At 42.4% G+C, this 27425-nt stretch overlaps 1 protein-coding gene across 3 annotated transcripts in view; it reads right to left on the bottom strand.

The window, feature by feature from the left end:
- The window catches only part of LRIG2 (leucine rich repeats and immunoglobulin like domains 2), a 66404-nt gene extending 45437 nt beyond the window's left edge, over positions 1-20967 (bottom strand). For 2 of the 3 annotated variants that reach the window (XM_047784978.1, XM_047784977.1), the window contains exon 1: positions 20512-20967. In XM_047784978.1, coding sequence (XP_047640934.1) covers positions 20512-20750 — 239 coding nt within the window. In that variant the 5' untranslated portion in view covers positions 20751-20967. Of the gene's footprint in view, positions 1-16290; positions 16470-20511 lie in introns of all 3 variants that reach the window. The other variant, XM_047784979.1, reaches the window with a different exon arrangement.
- Between the last annotated feature and the right edge of the window lie 6458 nt (positions 20968-27425).

A 27425-nucleotide genomic window follows, 5' to 3' on the forward strand; every position in this document is an offset into this window, starting at 1 on the left:
ATGCTGCCAAGATCTAGAAAAACAAAGATAATCAGATTAAACAAAGATTTCTAATCCAATGAATTTTATTAGTAGTAGTTGTACAACCACCATCACAACCTAATTTTAGAATATTTCCATCCCAAAAAAGATTATTTGTCCATGGAAAAGTTTTTCTGAATTTTCTTGCAACTAAACAAAACATCCCAGAGTGAGATGGGAGACAGAAAATTGTAGTAACTCAGTGTACTTACATTTAGATTTTTTTTCTAAAGATGATCTTAAAATACAAATAAATAGCTAAGATGATGCCCTGATTCATTTACAATGTTTACTATGGAGAATGAGGTACCTTGGAAAGAAATCATCTAATAAGATTTTTGTTTTATTTATTTATTTATTTTTGGCCACCCTGCAGCATATGGAGTTCCTGGGCTGGTAATCAGATCTAAGTCACAGTTGTGACTAAGCCACAGCTGCAGCATTGCCAGATCCTTAACTCACTGTGCCAGGCCAGGGACTGAACCTGCGTCCTAGTGTTCTCAAGACACTGCTGACCCTATTGTGCCACAGTGGGAATTCCTAATGACATATTTTTAAAACTAGAGAAGCAAATGAAAAAAGACTCCTTTAATTTCTTTGAGAACTTCTCCTGATCTCCCTCAAAAGGCTTTCTTTAATTATTGGCTGCATTGATTCAACAAATATCTTTGAGTACCTGCTGGTCACTGTTCATCTACAGCAATGAACAGATAAATATCCATGTCCTCATGATATTTACATTCTACTGTATCTACAAAGTAAAATATGCAGCATGTCAGAAGAAGATGCCTACTAAAGACAAAAACAAAGCCAAGAAGTGGGGTAAGGTTGTCTCTGGAGAGGTGACATAAGCCACAAGTCTTAAGTTTCCTGTGGAGACCTGTGTTAATGAGAACAAAGGGCATAACGGGCCTGGTGCTGATGGTCTCTCAGCAGATACTGGTCGGTGGTGGGGGTGTGAAGGTCAGGGCAAGGAAGGGATGGGGAACCTTTCCAGGAAAGCACAGATCTTCTTTACTCTGGAGCGCAGGCTTGGGACAGAATGATATTATCCAGAACAAGCAGAGTTTCCTCTCAATACCTGCCTACCAGCCTAGAAGCCAAAGAAGCTAAGTCCTACTGTGGTTTAAGGACAGAGTGAACCAGATTTCTAAACCCACTCTATGCTCAGCCCCATAGCCAATCTCACTTCTGTGTAAAACGCAATGAAAATATCATGGAACACAAAGTGGAAAAAGGAAGCACAAAACAAAGACAGTAACAAGCGAGGTAAATGTGAGGGACCTTAATAGAAGGGAAATCTAATTTGTACCTTTTTTAAAAGGACTCATTTTCAGTTCACCACCTGTGGTCTGAGGCAATTAAAGCAGATTCTTCTCTTCCCATTCCAGCTGGATTACCCAACTGAAAAGTATCAAGTTATGTGAAAGTTATGTTTCTGCCTCTCACAGTTTTCTTCACAACCTATATCTTCTACACATGACAGAAGGTTGAAAGAGATCATTTTCAGAAAAACAAATATTCTCAAATCAACTCCCCTACCATATCACCTTTTTAAAACCTAAGAATATTTTCCAAAGAGTATCAGTTCTTACCAGTATCACTAAAAATGCAGACTGGAAGGATACTACAGATTACCTGCCCCATTAGGAAGGAAACGAAGGCATGTGGTTTTTGCTTGCCATTACACAGTCATTCATTGGTAGTGCGTTCAGGACCTTTAAAGGAATCAAGGCTTATTTCACCTGTTAACTAACATTGAAAACATTTTGCCAAAGTTACTTAAACAAAGCATCACCTAAAGAAGTTAAAGCTCAAGTCACCTGTAAATTTGGAAAGATTTCCCAGAGTTATTCAACATAAATGGACCTCTCTGTATGCTAAAGAACTAATCGGTTCACAACCACTCCAAAGAACTATGCAGGAGATCCCTGGTGGCTCAACGGGTTAAGGATCCAGCAGTATCACTGCTGTGGTGCAGGTTTAGATCCCTGACCCTGACCCTCAGAACTTCTGCATGCCTCAGGTGAGGCAAAAAAAAAAACAACAAAGCAGACAAATCTTAAACAGTAACTATTATGAGAATAAAAGGGACTAGGAAACTAGAAGTAACTAAATGCATATGAAATTCAATTAATCTAGTACAGTAATGGCTCCCAAATCTATGAAGTTTTCACCAATCCATAGCAAAATGAAAATAATTAAGGACATGGTTACAAGTTTTCCATAAAGCCAAATATATTTAATCTGCGGAACTGTCCCTAACTCTAAAATTATGTATTCCCTAATATTTTATATCATGAAATGATCATAACAACATAACTGTTAGAGGAGAGGGGTTCTAACACCCTTATTTGACAAAACAAGAAGCTGACTAATACATCTGTTCCTTCGATGTGTGTGTGTGTCTAAGATTGGAACAGTATGATACAGAAGTCTGCACCCAAGGAGAATCCAGTCAGGTTTCAAATAACCACGTAAAACTTGAAAGAGTTTCTGACATACAGAAGCATAGAGACAGTATCTAAATAGGTTTCTGCCTAGGAAAAAAAAAATTTCTATCTTTACTCACACACACAATGCTTCTGACCAGATATATGTTTTGGGTTTTTTCCCTACACCAACCATTTGTCCAACACCAGCTGGATGTCCTGCAATTCAATTCCATTCTGACACTAGCTGGATTTAGTTCAGACTTCACTGGCCAAGGGCTCAGTCCCACAAGTCGGCCCCCCACACTTCAGACACCAATCACAAATGGTAGGTCCCATGATGCCCACAATTTCCATCCAACTTGGCTACAAACTGGAGGTTCCCATAATCCCCTCCTCCGTGGATTCAAGCACCTGCTAAAAGAGCTCACAGAACTCAAGGAAACACTTACTTCCATTTACTGGTTTCTAGATAATAAAGGATATGATAAAGGACACAAACGAACAGCCAGATAAAAAGATACACAAGGCAAGATCCAGAAGGGTCTGATGCAGGAGCCTCTGTCCCCGTGGAACTGGGTCCACCACCCCAGAGGCTCTCAGAACTCCATACTTCCAGGATGCTTAGGGAGGCTTCATCACACACGCGTGATCAATCACTACCGCCATCTCTAGCCCCCCTCCTCTTTCAGCAGAATGGGGGGTGGGGTTGAAAGTTCCAAGCTTCTAAGCATGGCATGGTCTTTCTGGTGACCAGTCCCCCATCCAGGAGCCCACCAAGAGTCACCTCATTAGGTCAAAAGACACTCCTATTACTCAGGAAATTCCAAGAGATGCAGGAACTGTCGGAATCATGGTCAAAAGACCAAACATTAGAGCAAAAGTCACTCCAAGGACTCCTATCACTTTAGAAAGAAGAGTTTCAGGAATCTGTACCAGGAATCAAGGACAGAAACCAATATAAATATTTTCTATCATTTCACAGCCCATCCACTTGGTCTCTGGTCATAAACCCCCTTAAAGCAAAATGATATACAACTCCAAAGATAATGGCACCTAGGAGCTCCCTTGTAGCCTAGCAGATTAAGGATTTGGTGTTGTCACTGCTGTGGCTTGGATCCCTGCTGTGCTGTGGGTTCAATACCTGGCCTGGGAACTTTCATGTGCTGCATGTGCAGCCAAAAATATATATACAATTTTGGCTGCACACACACACTATATACATAGTGTGTGTTCATACTGGATTTCCCTTATAATACACTACATATATATAGTGTGTGTATGTAGCCAAAAAAAAAAAAAAAAATATATATATATATATATATATATAGGCACATTGTTACAATCCTATTCAGTTATTAATAATTGGACCAGTCCATCATCAAATGGTATGAAAAATGCCTTCCAGGCAAGGCCACTGGATTTGCAGGCTTCCAGTTAATCTTGTCAGGTTCCAAAAGCAGGTGTGGTCTAGGCAAACATGGTTTCACCCTTTCAGCCATCTAGTGTGAATGAATGAAGAGATGATGTCATCTACTACTCTGAACCCCTTTCGAGGGATTCATATTGGATTTTCCTTATTATACAAGCCATTTCTTCACCCTCAACTACTACTGCTCCTTCTTTCCATGTATACCTAAATTCTTCCAACTTTGGAAGAAACATGAGGTTCAGCCTCTGTGCTGGTCCAGGTAGCAGACAATAACACTAGTCTAGCAAGTACCTCCCCTTTGGTCTATTCATTCATTTAGGGTAAAGGTACACAGGTACAGAACTACTGGGCTAATTTTACCACCAGGCAATATAGTGGCATTCACTGTTCATCTCAATTTTGCCAGACGGGGTGGAAGGCACAAACCACCCCATCAGGCACAATATGAATCTTGACCCCAAATCTAAAATTGGTTTCTTGCGTAAGAATCACCCCTATTTCCAGCACCTGTATTTGCAGCCCTGGCCCTGTGACCCCTGCATCAGCAGGGGAAAACAGAAGTTGATATGATATGTGCAAGAAAGAAAATAGCCAGCATACTTCTCCCTTGGTAAGCACTGCAGTCATTCCACACCCCCTCTTCCCCAGAGCCACCAGAAAGAGGACTCTACATAGTAGGGCCACTCCTTTAGCTCCACCTGTTTTTCTTGTTTGTTTGTGTATCAATTGTAGATTTTTTGGTTTGCAGTTATTCTGAAGTTTTGAAATAAGAATCAATGTATATTTGAGATTGTTTTAAGTTGTTGGTCTCTTAATTGCATCTCCAGTGTCCTGCATTTGTACCCACCTCTTCTCACAACTTCTGATTTTGGTGGCATAATTGTGTGTGGATGACTTCGGATCTTTACCGCATATATACCTTTACCTGTCATTTGTGGTATTTTTGTTTCTGGTTGCAGCCTTTTCTTTTCTGCCTAGAGAAGTTCCTTTAGTATTTGTTGTAAGGCTGGTTTAGTGTTGCTGAATTCTCTCAGCTTTTGCTTATCTGGGAAGGTTTTAATTTCTCCTTCAAATCTGAATGAGAGCCTTGCTGGGTAAAGTAATCTTGGTTGGAGGTTGTTTCCTTTCATCACATTAAGTTCTCTCTCTCTTCTCCTTCTGGCACCCCTATAATATGGATGTTGGTGCATTTAACATTGTCCCAGAGTTCTCTGAGACTCTCTTCATTTGTTTTCAATCTTTTTCCTCTTTTCTGTTCCACATCTGTGATTTCCACTAATCTGTCCTTCACCTTGCTTATTCGTTCTTCTGCCTCCTGTATTTTGCTGTTGGCTGCTTCTAATGAATTTTTTATTTCAGTTATTGTATTTTGCATCTGTTCTTGCTTAAGTTTTATATCTTGTATCTCTTTGGTCAGTGTTTCCTGTAAGGTATCCATCTTTGCCTCCAGTTTATTTCCAATGTCTTGCATCATCTTCAGCATCAACAGTCTAAAGTCTTTTTCCTGGAGGCTGATCTCCTGATCACTTTGTTTTTCTGGGGGTTTTTCCTTTCTCCCTCATCTGAGTTATAGTTCTCTGTCTTTTCATTTTTATAGGTTTTTGGTGTGGTGACCTTTTTACAGATAATAGAGTTGTAGCCTCTCTTACTTCTGGCAACTGCCCCCCTGTGGCTGTAGCCCTTCCTCATGTTGAGTGTGAGCATACTCCCATGAAGGCATGTGGGCCAGCCTTTCATCTTTATCTCCCCACATTTTAGACAGCCCATGTCTTAACTACCCATTCCAATCCTCCATCAAACTAGTACTCTGAGGAGGATCTCTCTCTGCCCACTGTTGGACATTATGGGCTGCAATGTATACTCCTGGTCTGAACAGATGATGGTCGGCCATCCATATTGGTACAATCATCTTGTGTCTTGGCTCTTTTAAAGCACTCTTGAACATTTGTATCTACCACCAGATAAGCAAAGCCTGGTTCAGAGTCAGTGTCTACTCCTCTCAGGACTCACCAGCAGCATCAGTCTCAGGGCTTTCCACCAGGGGAATCTGTCCCTTAGCCATCTGCCATCTCTGACTCTCCTGCTTGCAGACCGAACATTACTGTGCCAATGCTTGTTGTCATTTTGTGCCTCAGACGGTACAAGAGAAATGCGTCTAGATGCAGCCCATCTCTGCATGACTTCAGTGCCCCCATGTCTGCTCATTTCATGGAGCCAGGTGGCCACCTCAAGTCAGCACACAGGGATATTTGCCTGTTGATTCTAATCACCAGCCAAATCTAGAAGGGGATTCTTCTGACGGACATCGACAAGTCCTGTTTGAATGTACCCTTCCAATTCCCACAGTCATTTCATAGGACTATGCCCCATAAGGCATCCCTTTAATAGGCCAGATTTCCTCTGCTCTTCTACCAGAATGTGAGTCAGTAAAAACTCACAGAGGTTTTTTACCACTGTTCAATCCTTCTATTACTCTAGGAAAACAACGTGCAATTCAACCTACGGAGCTAATTTGTTTTTACCATCTTCAATCAGTGGTGGCCTTCCAAATAGGATGCTGCACCTTGCACCTGCCATTCACAAACCATGCAGCTCTCTGTTGGACAGGTATGAGCTGTTTATAGGGCACTGCCAAGTGACAAGTGAATCCAGCAGCCCCTCACACAGTTCCCAAGTCAGTCCTAGGGGAAAAGAGGCTCCCTATTCTTTAGTATCTCCTCCTCACATTTTCCAAGCAGTATGATCCTGTGTAAACCATTTCCATTTTATTAGGAAATTCTTCTAGGTGCTGCCCTCCCCACTAGAATGTTTATTAGATGTTATGTAAGACATCATGACTATTTCAAGTTTTGAGATTACTTTGTAACTTTTAGTCATAATGGCAGTTTCAACTGGTTTCAACAGGAAGCCAATAACTACCTTTCAACTGGAAATTCTCCAGTCCAAAGTCCCAGTCATTGTTGCTGGGAGGCTTCTGCCATAAGCTCCAGTCTACAGTATACACGGGGCTACCACAGAGAATCTGTCCATACCAGCTCTCCAGCTTCTATTCTATGCTTTCTGGAATGCTGGTTCCCATTTAGCAAGTCTAATTAATAACACTGCTTGAATGGAAGATTTACATGCATTCTGTTTTATGATACTCTCCAATCAGATACATCTATCTTCATAACACACTAGGTAAATGCTCTCCAATCAGATACAACATCTACATAATACAATCAGGTAAAAAAGTCTGATCAAACAGACCATTCCCCTACAAACTTTTACCTTACATTCTCAACTGTAGCCTCCATTAGGACATATTAGCGGCCTTCCGTTTTACAATAATAAGTAGGGGAAGTAGTCCCCATCCAGACAATATGTCCATTCCCATAAAACATTCAGGTAAAGGAGCTACTTCTTTCCATAAAGCCTGTTCAAACATTCCAACTTCCATGACTCTGTTAACTCTTCTATCTTTATGTTCTCAATTGTGTCACGTTTCACCAGTGGGTTCGGTACCACAGTGCAAGGGGCTCTCCTATCAAAGAATCCCAAGAACATCTTTTCTCTACCTTTTGACCATCTTACCACTCTAGTGCAAAAGGGTTTTGAGTGTCCACCCACCCCCCACCCCAACCCTACTCCATGCTTTGAGCAAAGGGACCCTAGCCCTTTGGTTAATTTTTATCTCATTTAGTCTGCCTAACCAATCCCCTAGCAACTGCTAGTCAAGTTTCTCACAGCAATCTTACCTTTTGGATTTTTAGATTCTTCAAACTAAACAGAGAAAACAGCCCGCCCTTTAATGTTGGGGTATCAGAAGGAATCCTTCAGCCTGCCAAACCTTGGATAGTGCAATATTAAAACCTTTGTTTTAACCCCATTCATGTCTGTTTTATTCATCCAATTTCTTAATAACCATCTTTCCATTCTGCTAAGTTGAATACTCTTCCCTTTCTTTTTCCTTTATTTTGTTTCTAAGAATATTAACTTTATTCACTTTTTTTTTTTTTTGGTCTTTTTGCCATTTCTTGGGCCGCTCCTGTGGCATATGGAGGTTCCCAGGCTAGGGGTTGAATCGGAGCTGTAGCCACCGGCCTACGCCAGAGCCACAGCAACACGGGATCCGAGCTGCGTCTGCAACCTACACCACAGCTCATGGCAATGCCGGATCATCAACCCACTGAGCAAGGTCAGGGATCAAATCCGCAGCCTCACGGTTTCTAGTTGGATTCGTTAACCACTGAGCCACGACGGGAATGCCTATTCACCTTATTTCTTAATAACTGTTTTTAAACGTCCACCTTGCTAAGATCAGTTCCTTGACCCTCTCCCCTTGCCTTTCTCATTCTCTGTTAATTAACCTATTGTTTTTATTAACACCTACCTAAGATCCAGAGGGGAAGCTGAGACAGCAAATACATAAGGCTTCCCAACTGTCCCTTGGTTCTGTAGCAGTAAGGTTATATGGAGTGTCCACGTAAGGGTTCCCCTTAACCACAGCATTTACCATGGACTGGATAACAGGCATAGTCAGGAGCTGAATATGTTATTTATCATAGATAATGCCACATAGCTTATATAAAACACATTATCTGCTTCCACTTGGCATTTATGGGAGATGGGCAGTCCTCTTTCTCAGGATAAGCAGACTTTACAGTGGCTTTTTACCCAATCCATTAGGCTGGCTGATCCTTCAGGAATAAACCATTTTCTGTCTGGTCACATAAAGCCATCAGCGATTGTTCCATAGTGAGCTATGGATCCTTCGACCCAAATATGCTCTTCCCCACTAAAGCATCTAAAACTAGATACTGCTCCTCAATTAATTCCAATTCGTTTCAACAAAGGCTCTTTAGGAAGCTGATGCAAGTGACCCACAAAACGAAACAACTCCTTCTCACAATACTCCCCGATTTCAGTGGTTTCTTGGTTTTGCCCTCCCCTCACACTGACTACATACAAGGTCTTGGAGGTACTTCTCTTGTCCTTGCACAATTTTCCCCTTGGTGGGCAGCTTTGAGGCAAGTGACCAAAGTTCAGACTTAGTGAAATCTAAGCTTAGTCTAGCATCAACCCAGCACTCTCTTTTAATTTCCATTTTAGCTAGTACTTATTACATTATTTCATTTTAGCTATTGTAATTTGGTTACTACAATAACCAAGGGACTGGACATTTCACCTTGTTCTTATTCATTTCCATTGCCTTTTCCTTGAACACCTTGGGAACTGGATCCATCTCTAAATCCTACTGGTAACTTTTACCTTTAGTAACTGAGAGCAGCACAGTTACACCCCACACTGTGGGTGACCATGTGGTCACCCAGGAATCAAAGGTTCTACATCCCCTGCCTTTCTATCCTTCCTCTTCCCAAACCATGTTTCCATGATCCAGGTCCACTCTAGCAAATACCACTCCTGTGATAACAAATGTCTAGGAAAAACTCCCTATGTTAAAAAGGAAAAAAGATCATTCAAGGACACTTGTTAAAACTCAGTAAGAAAGACTTGATTCAAGGTGGTATAGATTATCTCTATGGGTATAAGGATCACTACGTTGAAATTCTGCTGTGGGGAGAAGAAATTGGGCTCAACTCCAAACACTGTGTGGGCAGATGAAAATTTATAGCTAAGAAGAATAGTCAGACAAAGTCAGTGGGTGGAAAGCTACTAAGATAAAACAACAAGGGCAAGGGGGTTTTTGGCTGAATAGACCTAGCTGGATTTTTGCCGAACATAAGACATGGCAATCAGACATGACCTGGGGGATGGAGCAAGATGAGAAACCAGATGAGATATCAAGGGTGACAAGAAAGCGAGGGAAAGGCTTTCTTGCTAAACTGACTTAGCAGGGTTCTTGCTATAAGTGCATTTTACAAGTATACAGACGAGTCTGAAGAGGTGGTTCAGGAGTCTGACTAAAATTTAGTCAAAGACTCTTTGTCAGTGCCCTTTCTTAGTTCAACAGACATTCTTCTGGGAGTTCCCATCATGGCGCAATAGAAAGGAATCCGACTAGAAACCATGAGGCTGTGGGTTCGAGCGATCCCTGGCCTTGCTCAGTGGATTAGGGATCAGCATTGCCGTGAGCTGTGGATAGGTCGCAGCAGAGGCACTCGGATCTGGTACTGCAGTGGCTGTGGTGTAGGCTGGCAGCTGTAGCTCCAACTTGACCCCTAGCCTGGGAACCTCCATATGCCACAGGTGCAGCCCTAAAAAAAAAAAGAGGGAGAGAGACATTCTTCTTTCCTCGATATGATATAAGTCTATTTTGTCATTCAATGGCCTTTTGCTAATTAAAGACTAGGTGAACCTTCCATGAGGACTTGTAATTAGAGGATTCTTAGATTTGAACTTGAAGCATCTTTAAATGGTAGAGTGAGGATGGCAATGGCCATTTGAAAAATTTTCCTGCTCTGCAGTGTAAATGTGGAACTGAAAGTGCTCCATACCTCAGGAGGCACAAAGGTTGCCCATACACAATAGGTTGTGGTCTTTTTTTTTTTAGGTTTATATCAAATAACCTTGGAGCTCCCCTTGTGGCTCAGTGGTAACAAACCCGAGTAGTATCCAGGAGGACGTGGGTTCAATCCCTAGTGCCACTCAGTAGGTTAAGGATCCGGCGCTGCCATGAGCTGTGGTGTAGGTCGCAGACGCAGCTCAGATCTGGCAATGCTATGGCTGTGGTATAGGCCTGCAGCTGTAGTGCAGGCAGGCAGCTGCAGCTCCAATTTGATCCCTGGCCTGGGAACATCCATGTGCCATAGGTACGGCCCTAAAAAGACAAAAATAAAAATAAAAAATAAATAAAAAATCAAGCAATTTAGCTTCAGCTTGCAGGATTTCAGGAAAAGGGTAATTTTAGTTCTCAGTGATGCCAAGTCAGGACGGTGGGAGAAACACTGGAAACATTAGTTTGGAGAGTCACAGCCAGATATTGAAGGAAATTAGAATTGAGTTTGGCAAAAGTGCAAGAAAGAATCCACAAGTGTACACTACAGTTTTACACTGAAACAAACAAAAGATTTCTCTCTACAGTTAACTTTTTTTTTTTTTTAATTCAGTCTGACTTCCTCAGAGTGTTGTGGTCATCACATGCCTTTATTTATTTATTTATTTGTCTTTTTTTTTTTTTTTTTTTGCTATTTCTTTGGGCCGCTCCACGGCATATGGAGGTTCCCAGGCTAGGGGTCCAATTGGAGCTGAAGCCGCCGGCCTACGCCAGAGCCACAGCAACTCGGGATCCGAGTCGCATCTGCAACCTACACCACAGCTCACAGCAACGCCGGATCGTTAACCCACTGAGCAAGGGCAGGGATCGAACCCGCAACCTCATGGTTCCTAGTCGGATTCGTTAACCACTGCGCCACGACGGGAACTCCCTACAGTTAACTTTTTAATTCCTGTTTGCGAAATAGTTCAGGTCTCATTAGATTTGTCCTAATTATATAAGTACAGCAAGAATAGTGATTGACCTTATAGGCAGGCTTGTTCTGAGTTAGTTTTGCTAAAACTTTTCATAAGGAATCTCAGATTAGGCTTTTAAAAGCCTCTAGAAGGCTATCCAGGAGCTAGCCACTGGACTTTATCTCCCACCCCTACAGATTTAGGTAAATTTCTTTCTTCTTGAGGTTCCCAAGACAGCCTCAGGTTCCTGGACCTGCCAGGAAGTGACATTTCTTACTCATCTAACCCTGCAAGCCAGACACCAGGCCCGTTTTCCCAAGAGCATGGTTCCATAAAGTCAACCTCACTCCCTTAAACCAGAGGCTATGCACAATTTACTCTTTTTTTGTCTTTTGCCTTTTTAGGGCCGCACCTGCAGCATACGGAAGTTCCCAAGCTAGGGGTCTAATGGGAGCTACAGCTGCCGGCCTACACCAGAGCTATAGCAACGCCAGATCCAAGCCGCGTCTGCAACCTACACCACAGCTCACGGCAACGCCAGATCCTTAACCCACTGAGCGAGGCCAGGGATCAAACCTACAACCTCATGGTTCCTAGTCGGATTCGTTAACCAGTGCACCATGACTGGAACTCCACAAGAGCAGATTCTTATTGAACTTACTCAAATTACTATGTTGTCATGAAAATAAGAATACTGAATAAAAGCTTCTGAATTCTTCATGGACCAAGTACAAAGAAAAAAATAACAGTTTCATCTTTGTTCACAAAGGTATAACCTACTACACAGTTGTAAGCTATAGATAACATAAGAGAAAACAAAAAGGTTCTTTAAATTTGAAGAATAAAACATTAAAAAAACAGAATGTTTCATTCTTCCTTTTTTTTGACTGCACCCACAGCATGTGGAAGTTCCTGGGCCAGGGATCAAACCCATGTCACAGCAGCCACCCAAGCCGCTGCAGTGACAATGCTGGATCCCTAACCCACTGGGCCATAAAAGAACTCCTAAAGAACCAGCAATGTCTCAAACAAAGAGTCATTAAAAAAAAAAATTGTTGGAGTTCCTGTTGGGGCTCAGTGGTTAACGAATCCGACTAGGAACCATGAGGTTGCGGGTTCGGTCCCTGGCCTTGCTCAGTGGGTTAAGGATCTGGCATTGCCGTGAGCTGTGGTGTAGGTCGCAGACGAGGCTCGGATCTGATGTTGCTGTGGCTCTGGCATAGGCTGGTGGCTACAGCTCTGATTGGACCCCTAGCCTGGGAACCTCCATATGCCACAGGAGCAGCCCAAGAAAATGGCAAAAAGACAAAAAAAAAAAAATTTGTTAATAACCATCATCAGTTTATTCAGTCCAATGTAATTAATTCTTGTTCTGCTTTATCTGGGGTTGACAGTTTTATGAATCCATCAGCTTCATTCCTTCCGGAAGTTCTTTCTCAATCCAGTGGCATGGCCTTAACCGATGCCATCATGAAGCATCCTTGCCTGTGGCTGACTAAATGCTTTCAGAGAAGAATGGCAGTAAAACAACTTGTCTGTGAATGAAAAGACTTAAAATGGCCATGGTTAAAATTCTGATGAGAGTTCATTTAATGAGGAAAATTAGTTATTTCTGTAGCATACAATACTTTAACATAATAACCAGACAACAAGGCCATTTCAAATCTCTAAGAACTTCATACTTTTCTGGAATGAAGGAATATTATATTAGTAACATATATCCAGAGATGTATAACCTAAAAATGTTTGTCCTCATTTATTTGACAATGCTTCTCGTGTAATTTAAAATGCCAAATAAACCTAATTAGTTTAACATCTCTTTTACAAGGTGAAAGACAAATTCTTTGAGATTTTCCAGGGGCCCTCTGGAAAGTCTCAAAGTTAGCTTGAAATCAAAAAAGACCATTTAAAATCTGATTTTGAGAAGTTGTCAAAAATATCAAAAAGTTTATAACACTTGACTAAATAAAAAAATCACAAGTCACTGTGAAACAATACTTAACCATTTAAACAAAGTGACAAAAGACCTCAGGAGTTCCCATCGTGGTACAGTAGAAATGAATCCGACTAGGAACCATGAGGTTGCAGGTTCGATCCCTGGCCTTGCTCAGTGGGTTAAGGATCCAGCATTGCTGTGAATTGTGGTTAGGCTGCAGATAAGGCTCGGATCTGGCATTGCTGGGGCTCTGGCATAGGTCAGCTGTAGCTCCGATTAGACCCCTAGCCTGGGGAACTCCGTATGCTGAGGGTGCAGCCCTAAAAAGACAAAAGACAAAAATAATAATAATAATAATAAAATTTAAAAAAAAAAAGACTTCAAAGGCAAATACAGAAAGTCACATCATTGTAAAAAAAAAACTTAGCTATTCTAATATCGAAAAGACTCATTTTTTTTAAGTAGTCAAAGACTTGATAGACAATATGAAGCACAGGAAATTATTTCGATAATACACAAAATCTTTGTTCCCTAGGTAGATTACTTAAAAGATAAAGGGAAATCTTTTCAAAGTTTTTTTTTTTTTTGGCCACGCCCACAGCGTTGTGTAAGTTCCTGGGTCAGGAATCAAAGCCACACCACAGAAGCGACCCAAATCTCTCCAGTGACAACATGGGATTCTTAACCAGTTGAGCCACAAGGGAACTTAAAGGTTTTGGGGATTTTTTTTTTTTGTTGTTGTTGCTTTTTAGGGTATTTCCCTATTAACTATTTTTACAACACATGCATGTTAGGCAAACTTCACAAAAGTAAAAACCTAAAAGGTTTACATACATGATCTTTTCCCTCTTTTTTCTTTATTTTACTGTTATGCTTAACATACATCAAGTAATTCATTTTTATTACACATTTTATACTCAGTTTGGACTTAATGTCTTCACTATATTTAATGCTGGCAACTCTGAAGACCTGCCTGTTTTTATTTTACCAACAGTTTTTAAATTCGTTTCTGTTTGATTTTTTCTCTTTTTAGGGGCACAACTGCAGCATTTGCAAGTTCCCAGGCTAGGAGTTGATTTGGAGCTGCAGCTGAGGGCCTACATCACAGCCACACCAGATCCGAACTGCATCTGCGACCTAGGCGGCAGCTTGCTGCAAAGCCGGAGCCTTAACCTGCTGAGCGAGGCCAGGGCTCAAACCCCCATCCTCATGGATTCTATGTTGGGTTCTTGACCCACTGAGCCAGAACAAGAACTCCTAAATTAGCTTCATTTACAAAAAATTATCCCAGATCAGGTGAACTCAAAACACTGAGCTACTCTATTTCTAAAGGTTTCAGGAATACTTAATTTATGTAATTGCTCATTTATCTCTAAGCCAATTTGAACACTCTTAAAGGACTTTATGAATTAATCTGGTAATAGCATCTAGAGGTGAAAAAAAAAATCACACATCTATAACATACACACAGACATACATACACATGTAGACAGATTCAAATAGAGATCTTAGAGTTTTCATTAGAAAATTTTAGCCATGAGTTAAACAGTAATACGAACACACTAGTTTATATGAAATACTTAGCTCTTGTTTTTCCTCTATTTTACTTTTTCATGTGAATTGTATTTATAGCAATGGAAAAAGTTTCAGTTATCTGTTTACCAATTCTGTAGAAACCACCTTCCCTAGCCTTGATGTGTAATCTTACGGGGAGGCCATAGACCAAATTTCAGATGCTGACGAAGGACACCTAGAGGCTGTCTGGTTGTCTCCAAAGCCCATCCAACTGGCGACAACATCCAGACTATTACCAATTAACTTTTTTCCTTTTCAGCCTCAAGTAGTTGCTTGCGAGGAGGGTCCCTAAGTTCCTTAACAGCCCCCAATGGAGGGCAGGAGGCTCAAAGCTCAAGTGGCTATAAAGATGGAGATGGAAAAAGGTCCGACAGAGCTGGAGCTGCATAGGGATAGAGGAGGAAGGGGTTTTGAGGGTGACATCTCATAGGATTCAAGGGAAGTAGAGGAAAGACTGAAGAGGTAAGAGCATGAAAGAAGAGCAGAAGCAAAAGGAAGAGAGAGGGCTTAGAAGAGCCAGTGTGGAGAGATCACAAGTTTCCCAAAGAAGCCAGTGAAGTTCCATGCTATTCTCAACAAAAACATGCCAGTAAGAATGGAGGAATGGAGTTCCCATTGTGGCTCAGTGGTTAACAAATCCGACTAGGAACTGTGAGGTTGCATGTTCAATCCCTGGCCTTGCTCAGTGGGTTAAGGATCTGGTGTGGCTGAGAGCTGTGGTGTAGGTCACAGACTTGGCTCAGATCTGGCGTTGCTGTGGCTGTGGTGTAGGCCGGCAGCTACAGCTCTGATTAGACCCCTAGCCTGGGAACCTCCATATGCCACAGGTGCGGCCCTAGAAAAGGAAAAAAAAAAAAAAAAGAATGGAGGCAGAAAGGGCTGACAGAGAATACAGTCAGCTGGGGTTCAAGCAGGGGGCTAGGCCACCTAGTAAGTTCTCATGGGAGGAACAGGGCTTAGAGAGAGAATATAGAGGACCTCACAGAGCCAGGAGGAAGAACTTCCAGCATAAGGATTCAGAGAATTGAAAAAAAAAAAAAAAGCCAGGAAGAAGAGACTTCCAGCCCAAAAAAGTCAAGGAATAATCTCCACTCAAGAAAAAAAGAGCCAGGAAGGAGAATGTTCCAGATCAGGAAGTACCTTTCAAACAAAGAAGGCTAGGACTCTAACTGAGCTTTCCTACAAATAGAAAAACCTGAGATTCTAACCCAGCCTGTGTTTACCTGGAACTTTATCCCATCTTCTGGAGTACACAGTTGACCTTTGAACAAGAGAAAGTTAGGGGCACTGACACTCCGCACTGTTGAAAATCCACATATAACTTATAATTGGCCTTCTGTACATGTGGTTCCTCTGCATCCAAGGTTCTACATCCTTGGATTCAACCGACCCTGGATCATGTGGTACTGTACCATTTACTACTGAAAAAAATCTGTAAAAAAAACCCATGTTGTTCAAGGACCACCATACTCAGACTCTTAAGAATCAAAATCTGTCCTTACCAGCTTCCATGGACGTTTGTCCAGAACAATGGTTCAGGAGTCGGACTCACCAATGGATCCCCGATCAATCAGTCAGGAGTGAAGATAAAGGCTTCAAAAGGTACGTACTTAGGGTCCTGGGTGAGAGGTCCGGGGGTCCAATGATGAATCTGATCCTATCCCGAGTTGTGGCACCATAACTGTTAAAAGGAAAACAATACTCAATGACACTTGTTAAAGCATGGTAAGGAAGACTTCCAGGGACGGAGCTTTCTTGACACATACAGGAACCACTGCAATGAAACTGTGAAGGTGGGGAAAGAGATCGAGCTTAACTCGGAATACTGCCTGAATGAGAGGAAATTTATAGCTAAGGAGCAGGGTGGGGCCAGTGAAAGGAAAATTACTAAGAAGAAACATCAGAAGTAAAGGGGGTGCGGGGTTTACTAAACAGACCCAACAGGATTCTTGCTAAAGACAGGCCTGGGTAATCAGGTATCGCCTGGGGGATGGAGCAGGCGGAATCTAATCAGATATCGAGGGTGGGAGATTCTTACTAAACTGATTTATCAGGGTTACTGCTAAAACTGCATTCTATGAGGATGTGCACAGATGGGGGTCCAGGATAATGTTCAGGAACCTGACCAAAGTTTGGTCAAGCAAAAAAATTTTTCTCACTGGTTTCTTCCTCTACTCACACGCACTGCACTTCTGACAACACGTGTGCTTTTTTTCACACCAACCAATTGTCCAACACCAGCTGGATGTCCTGCAATTCAATTCCATTCTGACACTAGCTGGATTTAGTTCAGACTTCACTGGCCAAGGGCTCAGTCCCACAAGTCAGCCCCCCACACTTCAGACACCAATCACAAATGGTAGGTCCCATGATGCCCACAATTTCCATCCAACTTGGCTACAAACTGGAGGTTCCCATAATCCCCTCCTCCGTGGATTCAAGCACCTGCTAAAAGAGCTCACAGAACTCAAGGAAACACTTCCATTTACTGGTTTCTAGATAATAAAGGATATGATAAAGGACACAAACGAACAGCCAGATAAAAAGATACACAAGGCAAGATCCAGAAGGGTCTGATGCAGGAGCCTCTGTCCCCGTGGAACTGGGTCCACCACCCTCTCAGCACGTAGGTGTGTTCACCACCCCAGAGGCTCTCAGAACTCCATACTTCCAGGATGCTTAGGGAGGCTTCATCACACACGCGTGATCAATCACTACCGCCATCTCTAGCCCCCCTCCTCTTTCAGCAGAATGGGGGGTGGGGTTGAAAGTTCCAAGCTTCTAAGCATGGCATGGTCTTTCTGGTGACCAGCCCCCCCATCCTGGAGCCCACCAAGAGTCACCTCATTAGGTCAAAAGACACTCTTATTACTCAGGAAATTCCAAGAGATGTAGGAGCTCTGCACCAGGAATCAGGGTCAAAGACCAAATATAAAAACAAAAGGTAAGGGAGTGCCCATTGTGGCTCAGTGGGTCAAGAATCGGACTAGCATCCATAAGGATGTGGGTTCGATCCCTGGCCTTGCTCAGTGGGTTAAGGATCTAGAGTTGCCACAAGCTGCAACAAAGACCACAGACGCAGCTCAGATTTGGTGTTTCTGTGGCTGTGGTGTAGGCTGGCAGCTGGTTCGACACCATAGCTCAGGAGTTTCCATATGCTGCAGGTGCAGCCCTAAAAAGAACAAAAAACAAAAAAATAAACAAAACAACAACAACACCAAAAAAAAACCCACAAAAGGTACTCCTAGTTCTCTTATCACTTTGGAAATTAAGAGGATTTCAGGGGTTCTGTGCCAGGAACAGGGAGCAGATAGAGATTTTAAAACTAGGATTAATGAATTTTGTCTACCTCCCTTTTTGATGATTGCCATAAGTTTGAGCATTTGAGTCTGAATCACTAATACATTTAAAGTATTGCACATGTTTTTTGTTTTTGTTTTCAACTTTACTTTTATTAAAAATGAGGTTAGAAGTTCCTGTGGTGGCTCATAAAGTATTGCATGTGTTTTAAAAATTCAAAATTAGGAGTTCCTGTCATGGTGCAGTGGAAACGAATCCGACTAGGAACCATGGGGTTGTGGGTTCGATCCCTGGCCTTGCTCAGTGGGTTAAGGATCTGGCGTTGCCCTGAGCTGTGGTGTAGGTCAGTGGCTACAGCTCTGATTCAAACCCTAGTCTGAGAACTTCCATATGCCACGGGTGCAGCCCTAAAAAGACAAAAAAGACAGGAAGAAAAGAAGAAAAAAAAAAAGGCCAGCTTGTAGTCGAAAAAATAAATAATCAAAATTACATGAAGAATCCCACATGCACATGGTGGTTCTATAGCTGAAGATAACTGATGAAAAATGTTACAATTCTCAGTTTAAAACATCACAATCTCATCTTTTAATATTCTAAGAGTTCCTTTGCTAATGTAAAACCTCCATCCAATCCCATTTCTACAACAGAAATGCTCTCCAAGGCATTCAGTCCAACTTAAAATGTCAATTTCATTACAGGACATTTAAAATTTTTGAATGTCATTTGGCTTTAAGCAATTTGTCTTGATTAGACAAAAATCAAACTTAAACACAAAATAAATGCTTCTTACATAAAACTATTTCTAATTATTGTTTATCTGCCCAATGGAGGATCTCAGAAAGTAGGCCACATTTATTTCAATTACAGCTAAATGAGGTCGTGTTGTTTTTAAACCTGCACAGGATTTATTTTGTCATAATCAGGTAGCTGTTCCAAGAATTTCTTAGAAAAAAAAGTACTTGCTGTGCTAGGCTTAATTCAGACTATGCTTCACGTTAATGTGAATTTTTAAATCTTATTTGCGTCAACAGAACCAGAAGTAGCTAAGAGCGTCACTATCACAAGACAACAGAAAACACCTTATTATACTGCAGATCTAGGCTACTGCAACATTTGGTTAAGTTACCTTAATTTTCTCAAGGAACTTATGAGATATATTTCTTTCCTATCTCCCATAACCTATTTGCAAATGTACAAATGCTTTAAACCTCAGTAGACAATTCTCTCTGCATTCCACTCTTTCATTCCATTTCCAATGAAAATCCAAACAGCCCCTCATATTTTATTCACACCCCAATCTATTCTTTTGTGTGTGACAGGTCTTATTTTTTATTGTTTTTTAGTTTTTTGGCCGTATACAGCATGCAGAAATTCCTGGGCCAGGGATCAAACCCACGCCACAGCAGCGACCACAGCCACTGCAGTGACAACACCAGATCCTTAACCTGCTGCAAGACAAGAGAACCCCAGGCAGATCTTTTTTAGAGATGGCTCTATTAGAAGTGTGTCAGTTACCAAATACATTGCTCAGTTAGTGGCAGAGAAATAACTGTTACTGGTTAAGAAGCCCCATAACTGTAGCATTTAATACCTACTGTTGCTCCTAATGCCACCAGGCTGACTCAGACTAATGAGCTTTGCAGGTGCCACTGCCTAACACAGGCCTGTCAAGATGAGCACTCAGCAGTGGAGTCTCCAGAAGAATTCATCCAACCATTGTACCTCCTTCTCATACAGAAACAAAGAGGACTGATTTTTAGATTCTTTGCCACAAGGAAATGCACTGAAAGCAAAATATCGCTTATTTTTGTAAAGAAAAGGTCTTTCCTTCTTTACCGTGAAGCCTCAATTAGATCAAGGATGCTATTTGTAAAGATTAAATCAAGCATGCTATTTATAAAGATATTTGTCCAAGGTGGTCCTGGATGCAGTAACACATCAAGTTTTAATCCAGCTAAGTGTCAAAAGTACAGCACAAAATTGCGAACTACATCCAAAAGACAGTTCATAAGTCTTTATGACCGTGGCTATAAAATCACGTGCCTGGCCACCATCCACCAGAGATACTGCACGACGCAGCCCAAACTGGGCGAGGAGTCCCAACCAGGCAGAGCCAATGCCGGTGCCCAAGGCCAGTGATCCCTTAACAATATCCCCGCCCCCAACCCCTCCCAGCCCAGGAATCACAGGCTCTCAGGTCCCAAAATTTTCACCCTGGTCTTCATACAAGTCTCCAGAACCTTAGCACCAGGTTTTCAAGCTACCGCTAACCCCTAAAAAAGTTCTTAACATCGCAAAGGCATTTCTCTTCAGGACTTAGGGTCTCCCGACCGCGCCCTCCGACCAGGCCCGTCTCCCTCCTGTCCCTCTTGGAGGGGGAGCCCCTTTTTTCCTTTGATCCCCCACCCAGCGACTCTACTCACAAGCTGGCTGTGTCGGGGGGCAGCGAACTCGAGAGCGCCCTCCAGCTGGGCGCTGGTAATTTCCTGCGACTGCAATCCAGCAGAGGGATGCGACAGGAGCAGGGCGCAGGGCAGAGGCTTGCCCGGGCGGCGGGCAGCAAGAGCAGGACAGCCTGGGCGAGGAACAGGATACGGGAAAACAGTCCGGTCCCACACTCCAGCAGCTGCTCCTCCCGGACGCCTTGGGGCGCCGGCGCCATTTTCCCCCAATCCCCCGACCTGGACCCAGGCGAAGAGAGACGCCAGCTAGAAAAGGCAGCTCGGCGGAGATGCGTGGAGGCTGCGCGACCACCCGGAACACCGGCTGTCGCCAGTAACCTCTAAAGGCAGGCAAGGGGCGGATACAGCGCGGGTGCGGGGGCGGCGGCCGAGGACACCCAAGGCTGAGGCCCCACGGACAACGCTCCTCCGCCCCGCCCCACGACGCAACGTCTTCACGCACAGGAATCCACCAATTGGTGCCATAGGATGAGGTCGCGTCGGGGGCGGTACCCCATGAGGGGCGGTACCCCATGAGGGGCGGGGCCGGAGGCAGTGAGGTCCTTAAGGAGGACTTAAAGGAGTTTAGCGCCTTGGGGCGCCCCCTGGCGTTCGGCCGCCGTTTCTCCGCTGGAGGGCGCAGTGGCTCCTTAGTAAGAAGTGGGGAGCTGAAGCGCTGAAAGTCCAAAGTCCTGATTTGGGACCATCTACTAGTAGTAGAAAAGGATCTTTTATCGTCTCTGGGTTCCAAGAAAGGGCAATGGCAGAAGGGGTGCCTAACAAGCAGCAAAGGTATCCCGCGTCTACGGGGACGCGGGAGCTTACATGTAGCCTATCGGCCTCCAGAATTGAGCTGAGACCTCTTCCGTCCCTCCGGCTGGTTTGTGGATGGTGCAGTCCTGCGAGTGGGAGGCAACTCCCACTCTGCTAACAGAAAGCAAGTTACCACTATCAATTGATGGACTCTTAAACTCCGAAGGTAGAGGCCCTGTTTGTTCATCTGTGTGCCTCCAGCTTCTGTTCTATCTTGGAGTTCAATAAATGTTGATGGAGCCGCACCTGCAAAGCGTGTCTTTAAGAAAAATACTCTTATTTCCTCTGTTTTGAAGAATACTGTCCTATATTTACACTCTCAGAAAAGCAATCGGAACATGTAGGATGTTTGTTTATTTTTTGGCTGCACCCAAGGCATGGGGAGGTTCCCAGGCCAGAGAGCCAACATGGGCCACATCCGTGGCAACACAGGATCCTTAGCCCTCTGAGCCACTAGGGAACTCCCTTTGGGGAGAGATATATATATTGGGGGGGGGGGTGCAGAACATGTAGACAAAGAGGATGTTGAACAGTCAACAAAGTGAAGGTTGGATGTGAGGAATTTTTTACTTATCCTGAAGCAGAGGCTATGGAAAACCTGTCAGGAACAGAGAAGTCTGGCTGCCTTATGCTCACTCAGCCATGTATTATATCCAAGATTATGGATAAGACTTTGACAATAATAGTGATACTTACATTTGGAGCTTTTGTGCTTTTCAAAGAGCCTTTGCATTGTTACATTGTTTGATCTGGAGAACTGAAACTGGGAAACAAGCCCAAAACAGTTAAACTAATTTAGCCAGAAACAGAGATAGGCTGGCATTACTATGAGTTTTCTGACTCTTGTAGGTTAAAAACCCAAGCAGGTTAAAAAGAATGATAATACCTAGGTCATAGGGTTGTCCTAGAAAGTAACTGAAGTCAGTCTTTCCATGGCAGATTTAGAGTCACAATTATACTTTTAAAAACTTTATTATTTTTTTTTTTTTTTGCCATAGTGTGCAGCAGTTTGATGTGGAATCTCAGTTCCCAGACCAGGAATCGAACCCAAGCCACAGCAGTACAAGCACTGAATCCTAACCACTAGGCCACCAGGGAACTCCTCTGCTTCCTAATATTGAAATATTCTTGGAATCAAGGACACATTCAATGCTCCAATCCAAAGAAATTTTAAAGCCAAGATAGCAGAGTAAAATTTACTCTTAGCTCACTTCCCTGGCTGTTGAGAATACTTAACAACCTCCAATAAGAAACCGGGCATAAGCAGGAGCCCCACAAAAAGTGGGGCATCTTAGTACCACTCCACATCACAGTTTCAAAGCTTCCCTATGGGTCCTTTAGAAATTCATGCTCTCTGGAGTTCCCTGGTGGTTTAGCAATTGAGGACTTGACATGGTCACTGCTGTGGCTCAGGTTGGATCCCTTTGTAAAAAGCTTTTACATTTAATTAGGTCCCAATTCTTTATTTTTGCTTTTATTTCTTACATTAGAAGACAGGTCTCAAAAAATATTGCTATAATTTATGTCCAAGAGTGTTGTCTATAGTCTGTGTTATATATTCTGCCTAAGTTTTATTGTTTCAAGTCTTATGTTTAGGTCTTTAATCCATTCTGAGTTTATTTTTGTATATGATATAAGGAAATATTCTAATCTCATTCTTTTACCTGTAGCTGTCCAGTTTTCTCAGCACCACTTATTGAAGAGACTGTCTTTTCTCCATGGTGTATTCTTGCCTCCTTTGTTGTAGATTAATTGACCATAAGTACATAGGTTTATTTTTGGATCTATTCTGTTCCATTGACTTATGTGTTTGTTTTTGTGCCAGTGTAAAGATATAAGGATTTTTTTTTGTCGTCTTTTTGCCTTTTCTAGGGCCACACCCGCGGCATATGGAAATTCCCAGGCTAGGGGTCGAATCGGAGCTGTAACCACCAGCCTACGCCACAGCCACAGCAACACGGGATCCGAGCTGCGTCTGCCACCTACACCACAGCTCACGGCAACGCCAGATCCTTAACCCACTGAGAGAGGCCAGGAATCGAACCTGCAACCTCATGGTTCCTAGTCGGATTCGTTTACCATTGAGCCACGATGGGAACTCCAAGATATAAGGATTTTAAAAGAAGAAAACTATCCTTATTCACACAAGATATGATTGTCTGAAGAAAAAAGTCCAAAAAATCTTCGAGTAAACTCTTGGACTAGTAAAAAGTTTCAACAAGGTTATGACTATAAAATCAACATACTAAAATCAATATTATCCTAATGCTAATAAGTCAGTAATAATACAATATAATTTTTAAAATATATGTAACAGCAATAAAAAGTAAAAATTCTTAGGATAAACTAAAAGATACCTAGACCAAAGAAGTGCAAGATAAGAAGTATATAGAGAACATCATAAAGCATTATTGAAAAGTTTTTTTGTTTTTTGGGGGTTTTTTTGGGGGGGGTCATACCCACAGCATATGCAAGTTCCATATGCTGCCAGGGATGGAATCCAAGCCTCAGCTTCGACCTATGCTGTAACTGCAGCAACCCTGGATCCTTAACCCACTGTGTGGGGCCAGGGATCAAACCCTCACTGCCACAGAGACAAGGCAGGATCCTTAATCTACTACGCCACAGTGGGAACTCCCAAAAAGTATTTTCTTGGGGGGGTTGTCTTTTTTTTAGGGCCGCATCTGGGGCATACGGAGGTTCTCAGGCTAGGGTCAAATCAGAGCTGTAACTGCCAGCCTACACCACAGCCACTGCAATGCCAGATCCAAGCCAGATCTGTGATCTACACCACAGCTCAAAGCAACACCGATCCTTAACCCACTGAGTGAGGCCAGGGATCGAACCTGCATCTTCATGGATGCTAGTCAGATTCGCTTCCACTGAGCCATGATGGAACTCCCCAAAAAGTATTTTTTTTAAGGCTTAAATAGATGGAGAGTTTTGCTATGCTTTTAGACTGAGAGAATCATTATTATAAAGATTAATTCCTCAGGGCAATGTGTAGGTTTAATGTAACCCTAATAAAATTCCCTAATATACATGGCATATTGCAAGGGGAAAATAATATCAAAGACCCTCTCAGAGGAAAAAGTTGTAGAACTTGCTTTACTAGATATCAAGATAGGATTTAAAGTTGTAGTAATTAAATAGTATTGGAGTTCCTGATGTGGCACAGTGGGTTAATGATCTGGCTTGTCTCTGTGGAGACTCAGGTTCGATCCCTGGCCCAGGTCAGTGGGTTAAGGATCCGGCGTTTCCACAGCTGTGGTACAGGATGCAGCTGTGGCTCAGATTTGACCCCTGGTCCGGGAACTTCCAAATACCATGGGTATAGACCCAAAAAAAGGAAAACTATTTTATTTAAAGATGCATACATAGGGAGTAAAACATAAGGAAAAGCAAAGAAATTGTAAAAGCTGAGAGTGGTTACTTCTACAGAAAAGGAGGACAATTGTGAACAGGTGCCACTTGCAGCTCTGGGACTTGACACTAGGTATGTCTCCTCCATGTTTGCTCTCTTTCTCTTTCCTGTAGATGAGAACAAGGCAGTGACCCACCTTTGACTTTAGGAGATAGTGATATGCTCAAGAGGATGGCAGAGCCACAAGATAGCATGAACCTGGGTCCTTCATTGCCTATGTACTGCAAAATCACCTCAGCAAGGAGAACTACTTATCTCTGGACTATTTGGGGAGAAAGAAATAAATGTCTCTATTCTTTAAACCACTGTATTTTAGGATCTCTTTGCTACAGCAGCTCCATCTTCACTAACACAGAAATATTTTGTAACCATACTCAAAGAGCACCAACTAGGAGTTCCCTGGTGGCACATCAAGTTAAGGATCTGATGTTGCCACTGCTGTGACTCTAGTCGCTACTGTGGCACGTGTTCGATCCCTGGCCCAGGAACTTCCACATGCTGAGGGCTCAGCCAAAAAAAAAAAAAAAAATAGAGCACCAACCAGATGGGGAAATGTTAATAAATTTGACTACACCAAAATGAAAGATATCTGTACCACAAAACACCATAAATAATATGAAAATACAAGCTGTGATTGAAAGAAGATATTTATAATGCATATTCGTGTATTTTAAAAAATCCTTACATCAGTGGAGAAAAGATAACCTAATAGAAAAATAGACAAGTGAGTAAACATGATATCACAAAAGAAACCAAATAGCCAAATAAACAGATGAAAAAATGTTCAACTTTTTAAAAATATTCCATTTAAATAGTAATCAGATAAATGCAAGTTAAAATTACATAAAAATATCATTCACATCCCCAAACTGGCAAATATATCAAAAATACTAAAGTCTAACCTCACCATATTTGGCATGAGCGACTGAAACTCTTGTGCCCTGTCTTTGCAGCAGCTTAATCAGTACGACCTCTTTAGAGAATAATTTTGAAAGATATAGTGAAGTTGAAGATACACATTACTATGATCCAGTAATTCCATTCCTAGATATACATTCTAGAGAAACTTGTACATTGGTGCAAAGGGACACATACATGAATGGTTTTTGTTTTTGTTTTTTCTTTTTCTGCCACACCTATGGCATATGGAAGTTCCTGGGCTGCAGATCAAACTCGCACCACCTCAGAGACACCTCCAGATCTTTAATCCACTGTGCCACAGCAGGAACTCCCACTTGAATGTTAATTACAGCATTATTTATAATAGCTGAAAATTGGAAGCAACCTACATGTCCATCCACAAGAAAGCAGACAGATGGGGTAGCACTAAATCTTTGATTTCTTTTTTTGGGGCTGTGCCCATAGCATGTGGAAGTTTCCGACCAGAGATTGAACTTGTGCCAGAGCAGTGACCCAAGACACTGCACTGTCAATACCAGATCCTTAACTGCTGCGCCGTAAGAGAACACCAAACTTAAAGGCAAATGGAAAAAAGCAAACTGCCAATAGATGTGTACAGTATGTCCAAAATACACAAAGTTAAAAATACGCAAAAAATACTTTCTAGTAAATATATAGTAAAAACATGTGAGGGAGTTCCCTGGTGGCCTAGTGACTGAGGATCAGTGTTGTCACTGCTGTGATATGGATTCTATCCCTGGCCTAGGAACTTCTGCATGTCACAGGCATGGCCAAAAATAAATAAATAAGTAAACAAACACACAGCAAATTCAAGAATATTGTGGCCTCAAAGAAATAGAAAAAGAAAAAAGAAAAAACAAACAATGAATATTGTAGCCTCTATGGAGAGAATGTGTGTGTATGTGTGTGTGAGAGAGAGAGAGAGCACATGCTTTAAATTGTCTTTACATGAGGAGTTCCCGTCGTGGCGCAGTGGTTAACGAATCCGACTAGGAACCATGAGGTTGCGGGTTGGATCCCTGCCCTTGCTCAGTGGGTTAACGATCCGGCGTTGCCGTGAGCTGTGGTGTAGGTTGCAGACTCGGCTCGGATCCCGCGGCCGGTGGCTGCAGCTCCGATTCGACCCCTAGCCTGGGAACCTCCATATGCCACGGGAGCGGCCCAAGAAATAGCAAAAACAAAAGATAAAAAAATAAAAAATAAATTGTCTTTACATGAGAAGAAATCAATCTCTGCTTGTGGGCCTCCAGGGAGAAAGCAAAACTCCATGAAAGTCCATTTTTATTCCTGTAGACTTGGAAACAGTCCTATTTACAATTTTTTTTTTTTTTTGGGTCTTTCTAGGGCTGTACCAGCAGCATATGTAGGTTCCCAAGCTAGGGGTTGAATCGGAGCTGTAGCTGCTGACCACAGTCACAGCAAAACTGGATCTGAGCTACATCTTCTACCTACACCACAGCTCACCACAATGCCAGATCCTTAACCCACTGAGCGAGGTCAGGGACCTCATGGATGCTAGTCAGATTCCTTTCCGCTGAGCCACGATGGGAACTCCTACAATTCTGTTTTAATCTCCTTCCTTACATTGTAATTTTTTCCCAAGTTTTACACAAACATACAGTAGTGGTTCTTGAATTTCAGCAAGTATCGGAATGACCTGAAGGACTTGTTAATACCCACACCCCAGAGTTTCCGATTCAGTAGGTGTGGGATGACACGAGAATGTGTATTTCTAACA

The sequence above is a fragment of the Phacochoerus africanus genome, chromosome 6 (assembly GCF_016906955.1).
Source record: "Phacochoerus africanus isolate WHEZ1 chromosome 6, ROS_Pafr_v1, whole genome shotgun sequence".
In the NCBI taxonomy this organism is placed as follows: domain Eukaryota; kingdom Metazoa; phylum Chordata; class Mammalia; order Artiodactyla; family Suidae; genus Phacochoerus; species Phacochoerus africanus.